Source organism: Balaenoptera acutorostrata, chromosome 8, assembly GCF_949987535.1.
Source record: "Balaenoptera acutorostrata chromosome 8, mBalAcu1.1, whole genome shotgun sequence".
Taxonomy (NCBI): domain Eukaryota; kingdom Metazoa; phylum Chordata; class Mammalia; order Artiodactyla; family Balaenopteridae; genus Balaenoptera; species Balaenoptera acutorostrata.
In genome coordinates this window covers 86,608,009-86,625,130 of record NC_080071.1, presented here as the reverse complement: position 1 = coordinate 86,625,130, position 17,122 = coordinate 86,608,009, and the positions used below count along the sequence as shown (strand labels likewise).

Below are 17,122 nucleotides of genomic sequence, written 5' to 3'. Positions count from 1 at the left end.
TCAAGTCCTACTCAGGAGAAATTAAGGGGCCAGTAACCAGAGAGCTGGGGTCAGCTTTCAGGGGAGAAGGACTCTTCCTGAAGGCCCATTTCTCCAAAGTTCCATGGACTCCTCTCCATGTCTTCCCTGAGTAGGTTTCATGGGCAAATCCTCAGAGCTGCAGGATTCGGTTTCCAGATGACCCGTGAAAACGTTCTGGTTTCGGTTTTGTATATTTGATTCCCCCCCGCACCCCGTATACAGTGTTCATATCCACCTCCCATTAGGCCAGCAGAGAGCTAGAATATTTACGCATAAGTCATTGGTATTTTACAAAGTCTCTTTTGTGCCGTCAGCCTTGGGATGTGGAAGTGTGTGTCTGCAAGAGGGCTCTCCCAGAGGCCGAGGCCGTACTTAGTCCCCAGGGAACTGCCCAGACCACTCCTGGTGACCTCAGTGTAGTTGCCCACATTGTTTTTCAACCCCAAATGGCCAGACATTTCCAAATCACACTTGAGCTCATCCGCAGGCTTGAGGGAGAAAGAGAAGTCCCCCTTGCATCAGGGAGGCTATGGGTGGTAACAGATGAGTCGCCCACTCCCTCTGGATTCTGGAGACAGGGCTTCTCCCACGCCAAGGCAGGGCACGGCTGTGCCAGTTGGTGGCATCTGAGGAATCTGAAGGGAGTGGACAGTGTTGGAGAGAATGGGAGATATTTTTCCATGATGCTCCTCTGCTGTTCATCTGCAAACACTCTCTGCCTTTTCAACGTTTCACTGCGGAGTGCTTCCATTTCAGGGACCCAGTCTCTGCTTCTCCTGTTTGTCCGTATCAACAACACCGGGAGAAGTGTTTGTGTTTTCTCTTTATTCCTCCAGAGGTCAAGCCAGGAGGTCAGAGGGCCTGGAGGCTGACATTCCCAAGAAGTCAGGGCAGTGTTCCGCACAGCCTTCTTCCCCAGGAACAGAGAGGGGCTCACGCATTTCCAGAGAATCAGGATGGGCCAGTGACACGACCACAGAGTTCTAATGTGCCCAGCCTGGCACCACTGCCAAGAACTTGCGAGATTAACCCAGGCCTGGCCCACGATGTGTTTACAGTCATCGCAGGAGTAACCTGGCCTCTTGCCTGCTCCAACATTCTCCTGTTTACCTCTCTGCCCGCTCTCCTGAGGAGTCAGAAGGCCACTGAAAAACGCAGTGCTTATCCTTTATTTACGTCCAGTGGGACCACAGTGATGTCTCCACTAATGGGCATGGCCAGGGCAGACGGACTGCCTGGGGGCAGCATGTGATTTTATTCACACACACACACACACACACGTACCATCTAAATACTGATAATTTTATTTCAATATTTCTGTTTTAAGGAGGTCAGACCCTGCGACTAGCTTGAGTAACATTACTGGCTCTGCAATGAAGTGAAGTTTCTTCCTCTGTCCTCAGACGTGGGCCCCGAGGGCACCCTGGGCAAGGGGCGAGCACAGGCCTCCACCTGCGGGGGACAGTCACACTGCCAGTGGCACTATTTGTGCTTATGGTCTTAATGGAGGGAGGGAAATGGCTTTAAACTGGTCAACGCTCTGAGTCCTTAAAACACATGTGCAGAAGCACAGGGCTGCTTTGGAACAGCCATATTCCCAGCCAGAGAGGGGAGCACACCATATTCTTACCAGATTTTAAAAGAGGAAGAAAATACTAAGTCTGCTGCTCAGGCAGCGGGCTTGAGAATGAGTTTCTGTTATTCTCAGTCCCTTCTGTTTCCTCATACTTGGTCTGGGTGAGGGGGGCCAGTTTCCACCGAGGCCAAGGTCCTGCCTCTGGCTGAGCTGTCTGGCTCTGGCTCCTCTGCAGAAGCTCCAGAGATGGACGAGATGGACGGGCTCATGGATTTGGCTCTGCTGCCCCCCCAGCTGGGTGCCAGGGGGAGGGCGGGCAGGAAGGGCGGTGGCAGGACCCTGGAGCATGGGCTGCGGTGGGCCTGGTCCTGGATGCCTGGAGGGCTGTCCTCCTCAGCCCCTGAAGCCACCTGGCGGCTCACTGACAACTGTCTCTCCACATCTGTCACCTGCAGCTGCTGGCTGGCCGAGGGCAGGAAGCTGGCTGGTCACTGGGCAATGGGATGGTGACACCGGGGAAGAACTCATCCTCACTTCCTGGAAGACTGGCTGCCTGGAGAAGAAAATCCAGGCAAGCTGCCAGCACCAGGCCGGTCTCAGCACAGAGCCCCCTCTGTCCCATACAAGCCCTCCTTTCAACAGGCTCCGTGCAAACAGAGCGCCCAGAACCTTCCCTCCCGGGTCACCTGCTCTGCGGCCAGGGCCTGAGTCGGGAGGCCACGCTCCTTCTTTACAGGAAGCAGGCCGCCCGGTGAGGGACTCAGTGAGCTTCGCTGGCCGCGCGCCTGTGTCTGTTGAGGCCAAGGGACGCGCATCTGCTGCTACCCGCCCCGTGCGCTGGGCAGCCCGTCAGCGGCCCGGTGCTGCCACCGTGGTTATGAGAGCAGGGGCGCCCGGCCTGGTGCAGCCCGGAGGCCGGGCAGGGATGGGCGGCCTGCCGGCCTCTCTCCTGGCCGCGCCCCCCCGGTACTCGCCGGCGTTTCCTCCGGACCTGTGTGCGGAAGCACTGCGGTGGGGAGGCCAGGCTGGGGCCCCGCGTGTGTTTCCCCGGTTGGCCAGAGCGCCCAGGGCCGCATCGGGAAGGGAAGGGGCGGCTCGGCCACAGGCCTGCATACATCCTGAGAGTGACTGATTTTGTGCTGCTTGACGTTCTTTTGTTCGGTTTCTCTTTTGTTTTTCCTTATTTTTAGTAAAGCCCTTTAGAAAGTTACGGGCTCAGTTGGGGGGTTGGGGGGGGTGGTCAACTAGCCGATGGGCAGGGGACAGAGAAGCGGTCTTTACCGCTAGCAAAAGGGCGGGAGGGGGGCCCCAGGGACAGAGGGGGGCCCTTGGACCCTCCCCACCCTCGGTCCCTCGGGCGGCCCCTCCGCCCAGCCTGCGAGGAAGCACCTGCTTCTGTCTGATTTCAAGGCCACCCTGAGCAGCTGCTGGCTGCTTCCCACCAGAAGGCCGGTTAGGATTTCGGGGTTGACCCGCGAGCCCCACGCGGGGGGATCTTGTCTCTGAACGGCACTGCCTGGAGGGTATCATTCCGCCCGCTTGCGTGTGAGCCGCTGAGGCCAAGGGCAATTTCATAAACAGAAAGATGAGTGAAGAACCGGTCCCTGGGGCAGAGGAAGCGGCTGGCTAGGGCCCTGGTCCTGCGCGGAGGGGAAGTGGGCCTTGGCCCGGTGGGCACAGAAGGGGCACGAGTCCGATGCGGAAGGCCAGAGCCCTTCCCTGCAGGCTGACTTACTTTGCAGGCTCCTCGTGGCGGACGCCGTGGAGCCGGGGCAGCTGGCCTGCTGGGGGCCACACGAGGAGAAATGAGGGGCCAGAACCGATGCCTTGGCCTTGGGTGGGTTCAGGTCCAGGATCTCCGGGCTGCAGGGGGCCCGGGGCTTGTAGGCGAAGCCTGGTGTAAACTCCCTGGAACAAAATGTGCAATCTGAAGTCACAGGAGGAAGGAAGGACTACCCTTTCCAAGCACTAATAGATGCCAGGCAGGCACTGTCCTGGGCATGGGGCGGGGGTGAGGGAGAGCAGGGCACACAGAGGCATAAATCCTTGTCCCATGGAGCTCACGTTTTAGGGCAGGAGGGAGATGATGAAAGAGAAATCAATGCTAAGGAGGAAATGAAGCAAGGAAGGGGTATAGGGAACTTGGGAGAGTATTAAATTGTGAGATCGAATGGCCAGGAAAGCTGTGGCTGGCAGAGTAATGGTCCCCAGTTAGGTCCATGTCCTACTCCCTGGAACCTTACATGACAAAAGGGAATTAAGGCTTCAGATGTGAGATTATCCTAGATCACTGGGGTGGGCCCAAGGTAATCACAAGGGTCCTTAAGAGTGGGAGAGAGGCAGAAGAAGAGAGTCAGAGGAACAGGTATGGCCACGGAAAAAAGGCACAGAGATGCAACGCTGCTGGTTTGAAGGATGGTGGAAGGGGCCACGAGCCAAGGAGGGCATGAGGCCTCTAGAAGCCAGAAAAGACAGAAAAGAGATTCTTCCCTAGGCCTCCGGAATGTAACCTGCCCAGTGGACACCTTGATTCCAGCCCACTGAGACCCGTGTAGGACTTCTAACCTAGGGAACTGTAAGATAATAAATTTGTGTTTGTTCAGGTAACTAAATGTGTGCTAATTTATCATAGCAATTGGAAAGTGATTTTAGATGGGGTAGCCCGAGAAGGCCTCAATGAGAAGGTGACTTTTAGCTCCCAAACAATCCTGTGAGGCAGGCATTACTACCCCATTTTTCAGATGTTAAAACTGAGGCTCTAAGTTTGTAAACTTCCCCAAGGTCACACACATAACAAGCAGTTAGTGAGGCCAAGATCTGAACCCAGTGGGATCTTATAGCCAGCCATCCTCCAGACGCCCTCAGGACCCCATCCCAATGGACCAGCTTCACAGAGACAGGAGCCAGCTTTCCTCCAGCGCCTGCAGCCACCCGCAGCTGGGGTTGGCGATGTGATTTCCCCGCCCAGCCCTTTGCTCTCTGGCTGTCATTGAGCTACATACATGCTCAACTCTTACTCCCACCTCGACTTCTGGGGCCTTTGCTATCTATGCGCCCATTTTCCGGACAATAACTCTGAAGACTGGAGTCCTGGGCTGTCACCCAGGGTTGTTGTCACCACTGAATGAGCTGATGTCAGCGCCAGCTCCGCTCCCGGCAGGCAGCAGGTGCTCCTACTCCAGCTTCCCTTCAATAAGTGGGTGTCTCAGCCTGCGGGCTGCACACAGCGGCAGGTGCACGGCAGGTACAGTGAGCTTGGCGAGTGACGGGGTCCCCCCACTGCATCCCCCAGGACAGGGAGATGCTGACCGGCTGCAGGGCTGCCCAGTGGGCAGTGGGGAGTGTGTGTGTGTGTGTGTGTGTGTGTGTGTGTGTGTGTGTGTGTGGTGTGTGCTGGGGGTTGAAACCGAGGACTGTGGGAAGTGCAGGATCCAGTGGCCGGGAAGGAGGGTGGGGGGCCCAGAGGGGGTGCTCACTGGGAGGGCCTGGACCCTCAGTCCCGCTGTGCTGCTCTCTAGCGCTGACGGAGAGTGAGTAAGTCTGCTGACATTTTGGGAGCCTCAGTTTCCTCGCCTGGAAAATGTTTTCTGTAGGACGGCTCTGAAGATAGGGTGGCTGTGCTCCGGGCCCAGGTGTGGTAAAGTGCCCCCTAAATGGGGGTTACGGCTCTGGGGAGTGAGACTCGGGAGGAAACTGCATAATTTTTGGATTCATTTCTATATGCCTCCTTTTTTTTTTTACATTGAGAATCTATTACTTTAATAATCAGAAAAATAAAACTTAAATATCTGAAAAGTCTCCAAATTCAAATTTAGAAAAAGACTGGCATACACTACTATATATAAAATAGATAACTAATAAGGACCTACTGTAGAGCACAGGGGACTCTACTCAATACTCTGTAATGGCCTACATGGGAAAAGAATCTAAAAAGGAGTGTATATATGTATACGTATAACTGATTCACTTTGCTGTACGGCAGGAACTAACACAACGTTGTAAATCAACTATATTCCAATAAAACAAAAAAAAAGAGACTGGCATAAAAACCGCCCATACTTTAGACAAGAAATCTTTCATACCAGGTTGAAAAGGATAGAGGAGATTTAGCCCTATTACTTTTTTTTTAAAGTTTAATTTTTTTTCTTCAAAAAGCAATATTTATTTTTATGTCACTCATAATATTGTCCCTCCAGGTGAACTCCCTAAGAGCAGCAATTTGGTCTAGTTGACCTTTGATCCCCAGTGTCCAGCACAGTTTCTGAGCACCAGGTGCATTACCAGTGAATGAAAGAAAAGCAAAACTTTAGGGCAAAGGCGTCATAAATTCCGGTATATAGATCAGATGAAAGAGTACACAATCATTATAAATAATAAAGATGGGGGCTACTCAGGCATATGAGAGAGAATGGAATAAGGCTGAAAACAGAGCAATACAGAGTAGCATGTAAGTCTGACTGCAATTGTGTGAAAAGTGCATTGCTGACACTTCTTACACATACAAAGAAGCTTTTTATACGGGCTAGTGAGGTGGTTTTCCTTTAATATTATTTAGTTCAGATGATTTTTTCTCCTATTTTGCTATTCCAATTTTGATATATATATATATATATATATATATATATATATATATATATATATGTATTTTTCTTTTTTTGGCCTTGTGGCTTGTGGGATCTCAGTTCCCTGACCAGGGATTGAATCCGGGCCACGGCAGTGAAAGCCCAGAATCCTAACCACTAGACCACCAGGGAACTCCCTAATTTTGATATTTTTTATCATTGCTATTGCAGTAAAATATACATAACATAAAAATCTTGACCATTTTAAAATGTAGCCCCATTACACTTTAAGAAGGAATAATTGAGAGACACTAGTAAAAACTACTCAGGTGAGCCCTGGAGCTATTCCCGGCAATGGTAATGGCAGAGGGTCAGCCCTGGGTTACCTGGGGATGTCCCATCACACGGTCATGGAACAGGGTGGCCAGATTTGGAGGAGCTAGACGTGCAGGCCCAGGACGGCTGGCCCGCTTCACCCCGTGGGGCCTTAGAGCCAGTGGGCAGCAAGGTCAAGTTGCAGGGTCAGAGGCAGCCAAGGTGAGTTGGCAAGAAGTGAAGGGAGAAAAAAGTCTGGGCAGCAGGGCTGGGAATCTATAACCTCCCAACCCAGGGCAACCAGGAAAGAGTCCCATCCTTTTTGGAGAGCAATTTGGCAACGCGTATGAATACCCTTATGTGCAGGTTAATTTTATGGGTCAACATTGCTGGCCCAGGGCACCCAGGTATCTGATCAAATATTGTTCTGGATATTTCTGTGCAAGTGTTTTTTGGATGAGATTAACATTTCAATAGGTGGACTTTTTTTCTTTCTTTGTTTTGGCCGTGCTGTGCGGTTTGTGGGATCTTAGTTTCCCGACCACGGATTGAACTTGGGCCCTTGGCAGTGAGAATGTGGAGTCCTAACCACTGGACCGCCAGGGAACTCCTCATAGGTGGCCTTTGGGTAAAGCAGACTGCCCTCCAGAATGTGGATGGGTCTCATCTGATCACTTTTGGATTTTGGACTTGCCAGGCCTCTGTTACTATGGGAGCCGATTCCTTAAAAGAAATCTCTGTATAGACACACTTCCTGTTGGTTCTATTACTCTGGAGAATCCTGACTAATACACCTTAAAAGGCAGCCTCCTCTCTGCCGTGGGACATGACCTTTGTTTGGCCAGGGCAGCGTTGCTGCTGGGGAACGGGCACCCTCAGGCAGAGGCTCCCTCGGCTGGCTCTTCCCGTTGGCATTGGAGAAAGTGGCCCTTGGCAGACACCAGGGGGCCGCCCTTCGGCTTGGCAGGCACCCCCCCACCCCATGAGGTTCCCCAAACCACCTGAGGGGCTGCAGGAAGCGGAGGTGTGGACTGAGGGCGCTGGCCACTGTCACTGAACTCTGCAGGGATGATGGCATCAGGGCCCCCTGGAAAGGACTCTGTAGGAGGCGGGGATGGGCATCTGTCGGTAAGGGTCAGCTTGGCCTCTGAGTGGCCCCTAGTCCCCTAATGCCCCAGAATGTTGAGCTCAGCAGTCTGGGCAGCTAGGAGCCAGAGCCAGGAAAGGGTGACGGTCTGGCAGCAGATGGGGCCAGATGAGGGCAGAGCAGAAAAAGCACATGGATGGCAGTCACCTACGATTTAGAAAAAAGTAATCTGCTACAGGAACACATGGCGCTGGGTCCTAGTAAGAGGTAAACTTCAATATATTGGTAAATTGGGAGGTGGCCTGCAAGGTAGGCGATTACTTATTAGAGAAGCCTGGCCTGCTTATATCATCTCTGCTTATCAATAGGAACATTGTGTTGGAAGGGAGTAGCAATAAAAGGCTTCTGGAGATATTCAATCTTTACTTGTGTTTGGAATGCTGCTGAGTCATAATCCCACAGCTGAGATTCCCACGGCAGAGGATCCCGCGTCCCTTCAGTTTTCCAGAGGGAGCTACCGTCTGCATTAAGATACGAATGAAAGCACTCAGGGGTTCCCTAACTGGACTCTGCTCGTCAGGGTTCATAACTGGCTCTTGGTCATTGCTGTGGATATTTCACCTGGGCTACAACCAAGCCCAGAGGGGGGTGGGGCTGGAGAGAGAGCACGCCAGATGAGGGCAAATTTCACATGCGTACGTGTGTGCACGTGTAAATATGCAGCCACGCTACCCTGACTTCCCTGGCCTCCTGGTTCTTAGCCTGTAGTTTCTTTCTTTCTTCCTTTCTTCCTTCCTTCCTTCCTTCCGTTCTTTTCTTTCTTTCTTTCTTTCTTTTTCTTTCTTTCCTTCCTCCTTCCTTCCTTTTCTTTTCTTCCTTCCTTCCTTCCTTCTCCCTTCCCCCTTCCCTTCCCTTCCCTTCTCTTCCCTCCCTCCCTCCCTCCCGTCCTCTCTCTCTTTCTTTCTTTCTTTTTCTTTCTTTCTTTCTTCTTTCTTTCTTTCTCTTTCTTTCTTTCTTTCGTCCTTCCTTCCTTCCTTCCTTTTCTTCTTTCTTTCTTCCTTTCTTCCTTCTCCCTTCCCCCTTCCCTTCCCTTCCCTTCTCTTCCCTCCCTCCCGTCCTCTCTCTCTCTTTTTTTCTTTCTATTAATTTTTATTGGAATATAGTTGCTTTACAGTGTTGTATTAGTTTCTACGGTACAGCAAAGTCAATCAGCTATATGTATACATATATCCCCTCTTTTTTGGATTTCCTTCCCATTTAGGTCACCACAGAGCACGGAGTAGAGTTCTCTGAGCTCTCATTAGTAGGTTCTCATTAGTTATCTATTTTATACATAGTATCAATAGTGTATATATGTCAGTCCCAATCTCCCAATTCATCCCACCCACCCCCTTTCCCCCCTTGGTGTCCACACGTTTGTTCTCTACGTCTGTGTCTCTGTTTCTGCTTTTAGCTGGAGGCACCGCACGTGTCATCATGAGCTGTCATATATCCTTTGGGGACAAATGTGAGGAGGGAAAAGCATACATGTGGACATATGTAAAAATCTCTTTCTTCCTTATTTTTTAAAAGCCACAATACATGTGGCTGGACAGGAGCTTTGACCCTGCTTGCTTCCGATCTGGGTCTGCACTGGTGGATGTCTGTGCGGCAGTGAGAGCTCCACCCGGAGGAGCCCACTGCCCTCGGGCCACCCAGAGGGAGCGTCGGGGCAAACGCCCTCCCCGTCGGGCTGGGCTCCTCTGCAGGACTGTGTGCCCGCGCTGCGCAGAGCGGGGCCTCCGCAGACGGCTGGCGGCCGACGGGTCGGCAAGGCCACGTGACGGTCTGGGCAGCACGGCCCCTCACCTTCCCGGAGGTGACGGCTGGAAAGCAACGCTGCACGTTCCAAGGTGCAGGTCAGCCCCTCCAGGTCTGGAGCGACAGATTTCCTGGGGGAGGGCCTTGGCTCTTCTTGGGATAAATGCTTTTTTTAAAAAAAAAAGCATTTTCACAGCCTGGTTAACAGCTACTCAAAGCTAAGCGGATAGAAAAAAGAAAAGGAGAACTTGGCTTTGGGGAGGTGTGGGATGGTGGGGTCCGAACATTTTTACTCCTGGCTTTTCCAGGAAGGCAATTGCACAGCAAGACCAGTTGCTGGAAGCCACAGGGCTGCAATCATCTTTACACCACCTCAAAGTTGGGGCTAAGCAACGAGGGCTATCATTCTGTCTACCAATGACCCACGCCCAGAGCTCCAGGGCCTTCCTTCTGCCGCAAGCGAGGGCCCACCCAGCCAACTCATCTTCCGGGGCCAGGGGCTGCCCTCCCCCCTACAGACCGAGAGAGAGGAGTTGTCAAGCCAGACAGAGAGCCACTCTCTCTCCCTTTCTCCTGAGGATCCATCCATCGCCTATTTTGAGCGCCTGCTCTGGGCCAGGTGTGGGAACACAGGCACAAACACCCCGCTCGTGGCCTCTGTCTTTGAGGAGAGCGGGAGACGGTCACGGAGCACGTGACCACACAGTGAGCCTCGGGCTCACCATCTTTTACGCCCTCGGCCCGGTAGAGACATCCAGGACTGCCCCCCTCCCCAGTGCAGGTCCCAGAGTCCTTCCGGCTCATCGCCACACAGCAGGAAAGAAAGGTGCAGGGTCACTGCCTGCCCCAGTGGGTGCCGCTCTGCTAGGGCTTCTGCCGGTCATCTCTTGACTCCCCGGCCACTTCTGCAGGGGGTGGGTGGCTTCAGGCCTCGGGGACCTGGAATGCGGGCCCTCCCACTGCTTCACCCAGCTCCCCGAGGCCCCGCTGCTGCCGGAGCTGCTGATCTGGGCCAGTCAGCCGTGACCACAGCTGAGGTTAGGGTGACCCTGTAGACACAGTAAGGGAAGTCCTTCCCTGTTCTACGGGAAGGTGGGGCACGGGAGGCCTGACCAGTCACCATGGCAGGATCCCACTACTTCGGAGACTGCAGGCGTACTCATGTTCACCATGACTCTAGCCCAGCGTTTTAGTGCACGAGCTTGGCTTGTCTATGGTGACACGCTCAGCCGGCAGGGCACTCTGTGACCAGGAGGAAGTGGTGGGCGGCGGTTGGGAGACAGGCTGGGTCTGAGTCCAGAGCCGGGCCCCTCCCCCTGAGCAGGCTTCCTCCGATCTGAAAGAAGGGGCCTGTGAGAGATTAAGAAAAACAGTCCTTTCTAGATTCTAAAGAATCCCTAGTAACCCATCAAGTGCCAGTTTGTGCTCGTTTGGTACAGAGGGAGAGAAAATAACTTTTATTTTCTTCTTGGAGGGCCAGTTTCGGTTTCAGGAAGCTGACATCCGAGCCAAACCATTTTACTGATCTCATTCTTCACCTTTCTACCCTCCAAAGCAAACTGCTAAGATAGGACACCAACCTCAAATTACTTCTAATCACAAACCCTCCCAAACATGTTTCCCTATCAGCTCTTAAAACTAGTCTCTTGGGCATGTTTGTAAATTTTTCTCTCCTTCCGGTCTGACAACTGGTAATTCTCAGGAGGCAGGTCCCTCCCCTTGGGCTCTGAGGTTATCAAGCGTGGTGACCACACTCCCCTGTGAGGATCTCAGAACCGCACTTCAGGCCGCAGCGAAACGCTCCTTTGCTTCCATCGTCAGAGGCTGGGCCTCAGAGGAGCCTTCCCAGGACACCTCCCCATCCCTACCTGCTGGTCTCGCCACTGTCCAGGGCACAGGGCACCTCCCTAGGCTGGCTCGGGCCCCCCGCTGGGGGCAGGTGAGGCTCTCCCCGACGTCCTGCTGGCAACCACTCTCCCGACTTGGCGTCGATGGCACCTGGGGAGGAGGAGAGAGAGCTCAGTTGACTTCTGCTCTGGAAGCTCTTTGAGGATGATCTTTACTGGGCTGGGCCCTGAAGTCGAGAAAAGCACACACCCCGGGCCAGTCCCTCACGGCTCCCCGGCGCCTATGGATGGGGACTTGTTTACTTGTGCAGCTTGGGACCTTTCCCAAGATGGCCACTTGATGTACTTATAACCTGAGGGTGCAACAGGCATGCTCTGGCTGGAACACACGAAGCGCAGAGAAGGACAGACCAGCGGCCCTGTTGCCTTCCACACTCCCACTGCCTCTCAGGGAAAAGCCAACAAAAGCCAGAATTGTCTCCTGGGGCCCTGCTTGGCGCTGATGCACAGCGGCCCAGAGGCACACTGAAAAACTCTTCGTGTTTATTTGAAATTCAAGTTCACCTGGGTGTCCTGTATTTTTATTGCCAAATCTGGCAACCCCAGAGGTGGGGCTCTCTTCGCCCTGTGCTGCCCCAGGATCCTTCAGGCCTGAATCCCTGTCTTCCCCCAGGGGCAGGAACCTCCATAATACCACCTAGCAAGGACAAGGCCACCTAGGTCACCCCAAGATCACAGGGAGTGATGGGAGAAGTCCCAGATGACACTGCCGTAGATGCCTCCTAAGGGTCTGGGGACAGGCCTGTTCTGTACTTCAAATGACGTGGACCCCTCTTTCTCCAGCCCTGCTTCTCCTCTTCTTGTCCTACAGCCAAAGGGGTCCATGTCACCATCAGAGCAACACTGTGACACAGTCTGGATTCACTGCTTCCTTAATCCAAGCTCCTTTCAGCTCTTTCATTAAAAAAAAAAAAAAGTCTCTCTAGCACCTTTGCAATGTGGCCTCTGCTTTATCTTAAATATAAAGAATCTTCTCTACCTAAACAGACATGTCTCCAAAGAAGACGTACAGATGGCCAACAGACACATGAAAAGATGCTAAACATCGCTAATTATTAGACAAATGCAAATTAAAACTACAATGATATACCACTTCACACCGGTCAGAATGGCCATCATTAAAAAGTCTCTAACAAATGCTGGAGAGGGTGTGGAGAAAAGGCAATCCTCCAACACCGTTGGTGGGAATGTAAGTTGGTGCAGCCACTATGGAAAAAAGAATGGAGTTTCCTCAAAAAAACTAAAAATAGAGTTGCCATATGATCTAGCAATTCCACTCCTGGGCATATATCCAGACAAAACTATAATTCAAAAAGATACATGCACCCCTATGTTCATAGCAGCATTATTTACAATAGCCAAGACACGGAAACAACCTAAATGTCCACTGACAGATGAATGGATAAAGAAGATGTGGTACATATAAACCATGGAATACAACTCAGCCTTAAAAAAGAATGAGATAATGCCATTTGCAACAGCATGGATGGACCTAGAGATTATCATACCCGGTGAAGTAAGTCAGAAAGAGAAAGACAAATACCATACTTATATGGTACAAAAACACATACTCACTTATATGTGGAATCTAAAATATGACACAAATGAACTTATCTATGAAACAGAAACAGACTCACAGACATAGAGAACAGACTTGTGGTTGCCAAGGGGGAGGGGGGTGGGGGAGGGATGGATTGGGAGTTTGGGGTTAGCAGGTGCAAACTAGTATATATAGAATGGGTAAACAAGGTCCTATTGTATAGCACAGGGGACTATATTCAATATCCTGTGATAAACCATAACGGAAAAGAATATAAAAAAGAATGTATATATATATATATATATATATATGTGTGTGTGTGTAACTAAATCACTTTGCTGTAGAGCAGAAATTAATACAACATTGTAAATCAACTATACTTCAATTAAAAAAAAAATCTTCCCTGCAGGTTTCCTCAAATCCATAGCAAGGGGGCACAGCTTTGACTTCCAGATAACTGTCTTTTGGCCCAAACAAGGACTCTGTTTCTGGTATGGAACCCAATGGGTGGCTTTATTTACAGTCCACATTGGACAGTCTCCACCCAGAAGTGGGACTAGAATTTCAGCCTTCTCTGATCTGCTCTTCAGTGGACAACTGGCCTGCTTGTCTGTGCTCTCTGCTCAATGGGCTTACAGTAAGTCCCCTACATACGAACCTTCAAGTTGTGAACTTTCAAAGATGTGAACGTGCATTTGCATGTCCAATCACATAAGTTAGTTCACGTCTCTGGCGTACATTGCCATGTGCGTGCATCCTCTACAAATGGTTGCAGCAGCCATTCAGAATGCAATCCGGTGCTACCGGGTCATCTATGATGAGAAAAAAGAGCTACTACCCAGATGTCACTGGATCGTTTTTTCAAGAGGGTAGACAGAATTGAATCCAGCAAGGAACCAGAACCTGTGCCATCAACGTCAGGCATGAGTGAAATTGCACCTTGCCCTCCGTCTCCTATTGCTGACGACCCTTCAGCTCTACCATCTCCCACCTCCTCTCCCTCCTCCAGTCAGTAACCCTTCTTGCCTGTTCACTCGATGCCAGCCCCTGGATGCCAGCTGTTGTACTGTACTACTGTACTTTTCAAGATACCGTACTGTAAGATTAAAGATGTTTTCTTTATTTTTTGTGCTTGTTTTTTATGTATTATTTGTGCGAAAAGTATTATAAACCTATTACAGTACAGTACTATGTAGCTGATTATATTAGTGATAATTAGTTATATTAGTTATTAGTATATTAGTTAGTTGGGTACCTAGGCTAGCTTCGTTGGATTTACGAACAAATTGGACTTACGAACGTGATCTCAGAACGGAACTCGTTCCTATGTAGGAGACTTAACGGTTTCGTAAAGCCCAGGGGGCCAGATTTGGGTGTGTGAAATAATAGTTGAGCGGAACCACACGTGAGTGCTGAGCTACACACGGAAAATCCCATGAGAGTTAATGGTGTTGCAAGATGGTGCCCAGGGGTAGGCAGCCCTCCAGGATCAGGAGCTTTCCCCGGCCGCTGGTGGTGGGAGACAGCTGGCAAAGCCCTCTGGCAGGAGGGAGGAGGCGCCAAGCTGGGCTCTCCAGAGACCCTCTGAGGTCTTCTCGGTTCAGTCACCAAGCAGCGGCCACTCCTCCCTCCTTGCCTATTCCCTCTGCTTAGGCCACACTGCAGACTTTCAGAGCACCCCCTGTGGCACCCCCCCACCCCCAAAAGAAACAGCTCCACTGAAAGAGCTGGGATCTGGGAGGAGAAGGGCAGCGCGTGCGTGCACCTGAGGCTTCCTGGGACAACCACTGTTTTCCTACCTGTTAATCCATTTCAAACAGGGCTGGCATTGTCCGTCCACGGTCCACTGACAAGGCATGTGATTTTGATACCCCAGGTTTGGTTGATGGGGAAATGAGAATAACTTGCCTCAGGCCAATATCATGCAACATTCTAAGTCACATTCTTGGCTTATTTTTCTTGGGAACTATTTCCTTTTGGCTCTGTGGGGCTGAGTCCTTTGCTTAAAAATAATGTACGTTCTGGGCCCGCATTCAACCGATCAAGACGTTTGAGGATCCCACAGGTTCCTCATCATGAGTCCTGCCTTCAGTGTTGACTGAATGCACAGGTGTGAAGGGGTGTCCTGAACAAACCCGACGTGTGGGCTGTGGTGCTGGGTTCCCACGGGTCTCGAGGTGTTAATTCCCAGCGTGAGTGCAGCCAGACTCAGTAGCAAGTCACGTGTGAGGGGACCTATGGGGAGTGGCCAGGCGAGGCCAGAATGGGATGTGGGGTGGGGGGGACAAGGTGAGCAGCAGCAGAGACGGGGAAGAAAGGGCTGGAGGGGCAGGACTGGACGGATGGTAGGGTCAAGAGGAAGTCAGATCAGCTCTTGTCAGGGAAGGAGTGAAACCGGAGACGGCGAGGGTCAGGACGGCCCCGCTGCCCACCGCTGTCCTCTCCTTCCCTCAACCGTGGCACTCAGTCCCAGATGCAGCCTCAGAACCAGCCTCAACACAGCATTCCAAGCACATCGCCTGAAGCCTGTTTGCCCGCAACCTCACACGGAGGCTGAGATGAGGAAGGGATGGCGGTGGCGAGACAGGATGGGGAGCTGGCACTGGTCCACGGATGAGGCGAGGGCCGGGGTGGCTGCAGCTGGGCAAAAGGAAGGAAGCACAGAATCTACACCAGAGACGGAATCCACGCTCATTAAATGACCCCGGGAAAGCCGATGACCCGGACCCTTGGCTTCTCCAAGGGGAGAACTTTTGTCAAGTAAAAGGATTGTAAAGGAGAACTACGGGTGCTGGCTTGAGGTGGAGAGACGGCTTGGGGGTGGGGGGAGAGATTAATATGCCTGGTGTCTGCAGGGGGGGCGAGGGCGGACCGGGGGTCAGCGTAGTGGAGACCACCGAGGCGGGAGGGCAGTAGATGGGCTCCCAGCCAGACCTGAGCGAACAGGAGCAGGTGGAGGATGGGACCCGAAAGCTACGGCCTCAGGGTTCACAGCAGGCGCATGGGTGCACCCGACAGCGTGACTGGGCCCGTCTGGCGGGGCTGGTGAGCAGCTGCTGCCTCCGCAGGGAGAGGCACTGGGAACGGCTGATGATCACAGGGATGGGTGCCCATTGCTTTCCTGCAAGGAACCAGACCCTGCCAGGGCCAAAAGCAGTTGTGCTCGAAACTAACCAGAACGTCTACATCACCAGTTGCCACTCAGCCGCCTCTGTCCCTGACGACCTCAAGTGCCTCCACCCTACAGGTAATAAATAATACCATGACAAATCGTTCCAAAAGAGAGGACCACACTTATAATCGGTGCAAGACAGAGGGCCACCCCGGTGGTCATTTGGGTCAAACAAGGACGTTACTGATAAATAAGTTTAGCCTAAATGCAACTTTTTGGAAGTCCAGGCCTAGAGAACTTGAAATCATTTTAAACTCAATGGCATTACGTCAAATTGGCAAAAATTGTTAGACCACCTAAAACCTCCACCCCGGCAGCAGAGATCTCTGGATAAATTATTGAGCTAATAGTCTTTTAGAGAAGTCATATTAATGTCTGCAGCTCTAACAAAACACATGTAAAATAACAGATGATCAAAGCTGGCAAAACCTCTAAAACTGCTTATAATCAAGAGATCCTCTCCTGGGGTAACCAAATAACCTGGCTTTCTTCTGGCGCTGTGACAGGTCTATTGTTCTGAATTGGAGATCAGAAGCATTTGAATCCAACTGTGAGCAGATTATAAAAGCTCGCAGATGTTTCTCATACTGGAATCTGACCTGCTCCTCTGTTGTTTTTCTATTTGAATGGATATTAGAGTCTTATCTGATCTGTTCATATCTTTTTTAATTTCCTCTTGAAAATTAAAAAAAAAACTTTGTACATTTCTAATTCAAAGCACATATATTTTTTCTGGCATCTAAAAACTACATTTATCCCCCATCAGTCTCTGATGAACTCAACTGGGTACTTCAAAATGTGTTTGGATCCCACAGTAGTTTTTGCTCCTAGCCGCACATTTCTGACTCAATTCAGCCTTCTAACACGTGGTTGACCACCTCGGCGCCAGAGTTCGGGGCACCAAAGTTTTGGTCAAAGATCTACATCATTCTGAGATTCCTACTTAAAAATCTCACATTAAACACAGCTTCCCCAGTCAGAAATCTTGCTCAGATAGCTTGCAGACGTGAGCACTGGACACAGTGCTCTGAGAGAAGGGGGTCTAGAGGAAAAGCCCACGGTCAGGTCTGGCTGTGTGGTGGCAAGCCTGTGGGCCTCTACCACATGGGGCAGTGGCTGAGATCAGAGGGCTTCTCGGGAGC

General features: G+C 51.5%; 1 protein-coding gene across 4 annotated transcripts in view; it reads right to left on the bottom strand.

Annotated features, from left to right (window-relative positions):
* Nucleotides 1-929: 929 nt before the first annotated feature.
* The window catches only part of ARMC9 (armadillo repeat containing 9), a 155,966-nt gene continuing 139,773 nt past the window's right edge, over nucleotides 930-17,122 (bottom strand). Inside the window, exons 23-25 of one of the 4 annotated variants that reach the window (XM_057551074.1) lie at nucleotides 11,230-11,359; nucleotides 3,333-3,505; nucleotides 930-2,173 (exon numbers count right to left, since the gene is read on the bottom strand). In XM_057551074.1, the coding sequence (XP_057407057.1) occupies nucleotides 2,043-2,173; nucleotides 3,333-3,505; nucleotides 11,230-11,359 (434 nt within the window). In that variant the 3' untranslated portion in view covers nucleotides 930-2,042. Of the gene's footprint in view, nucleotides 2,174-3,332; nucleotides 3,506-11,229; nucleotides 11,360-17,122 lie in introns of those variants that run through there. The other 3 variants (XM_057551075.1, XM_007184710.3, XM_007184712.3) reach the window with 3 other exon arrangements.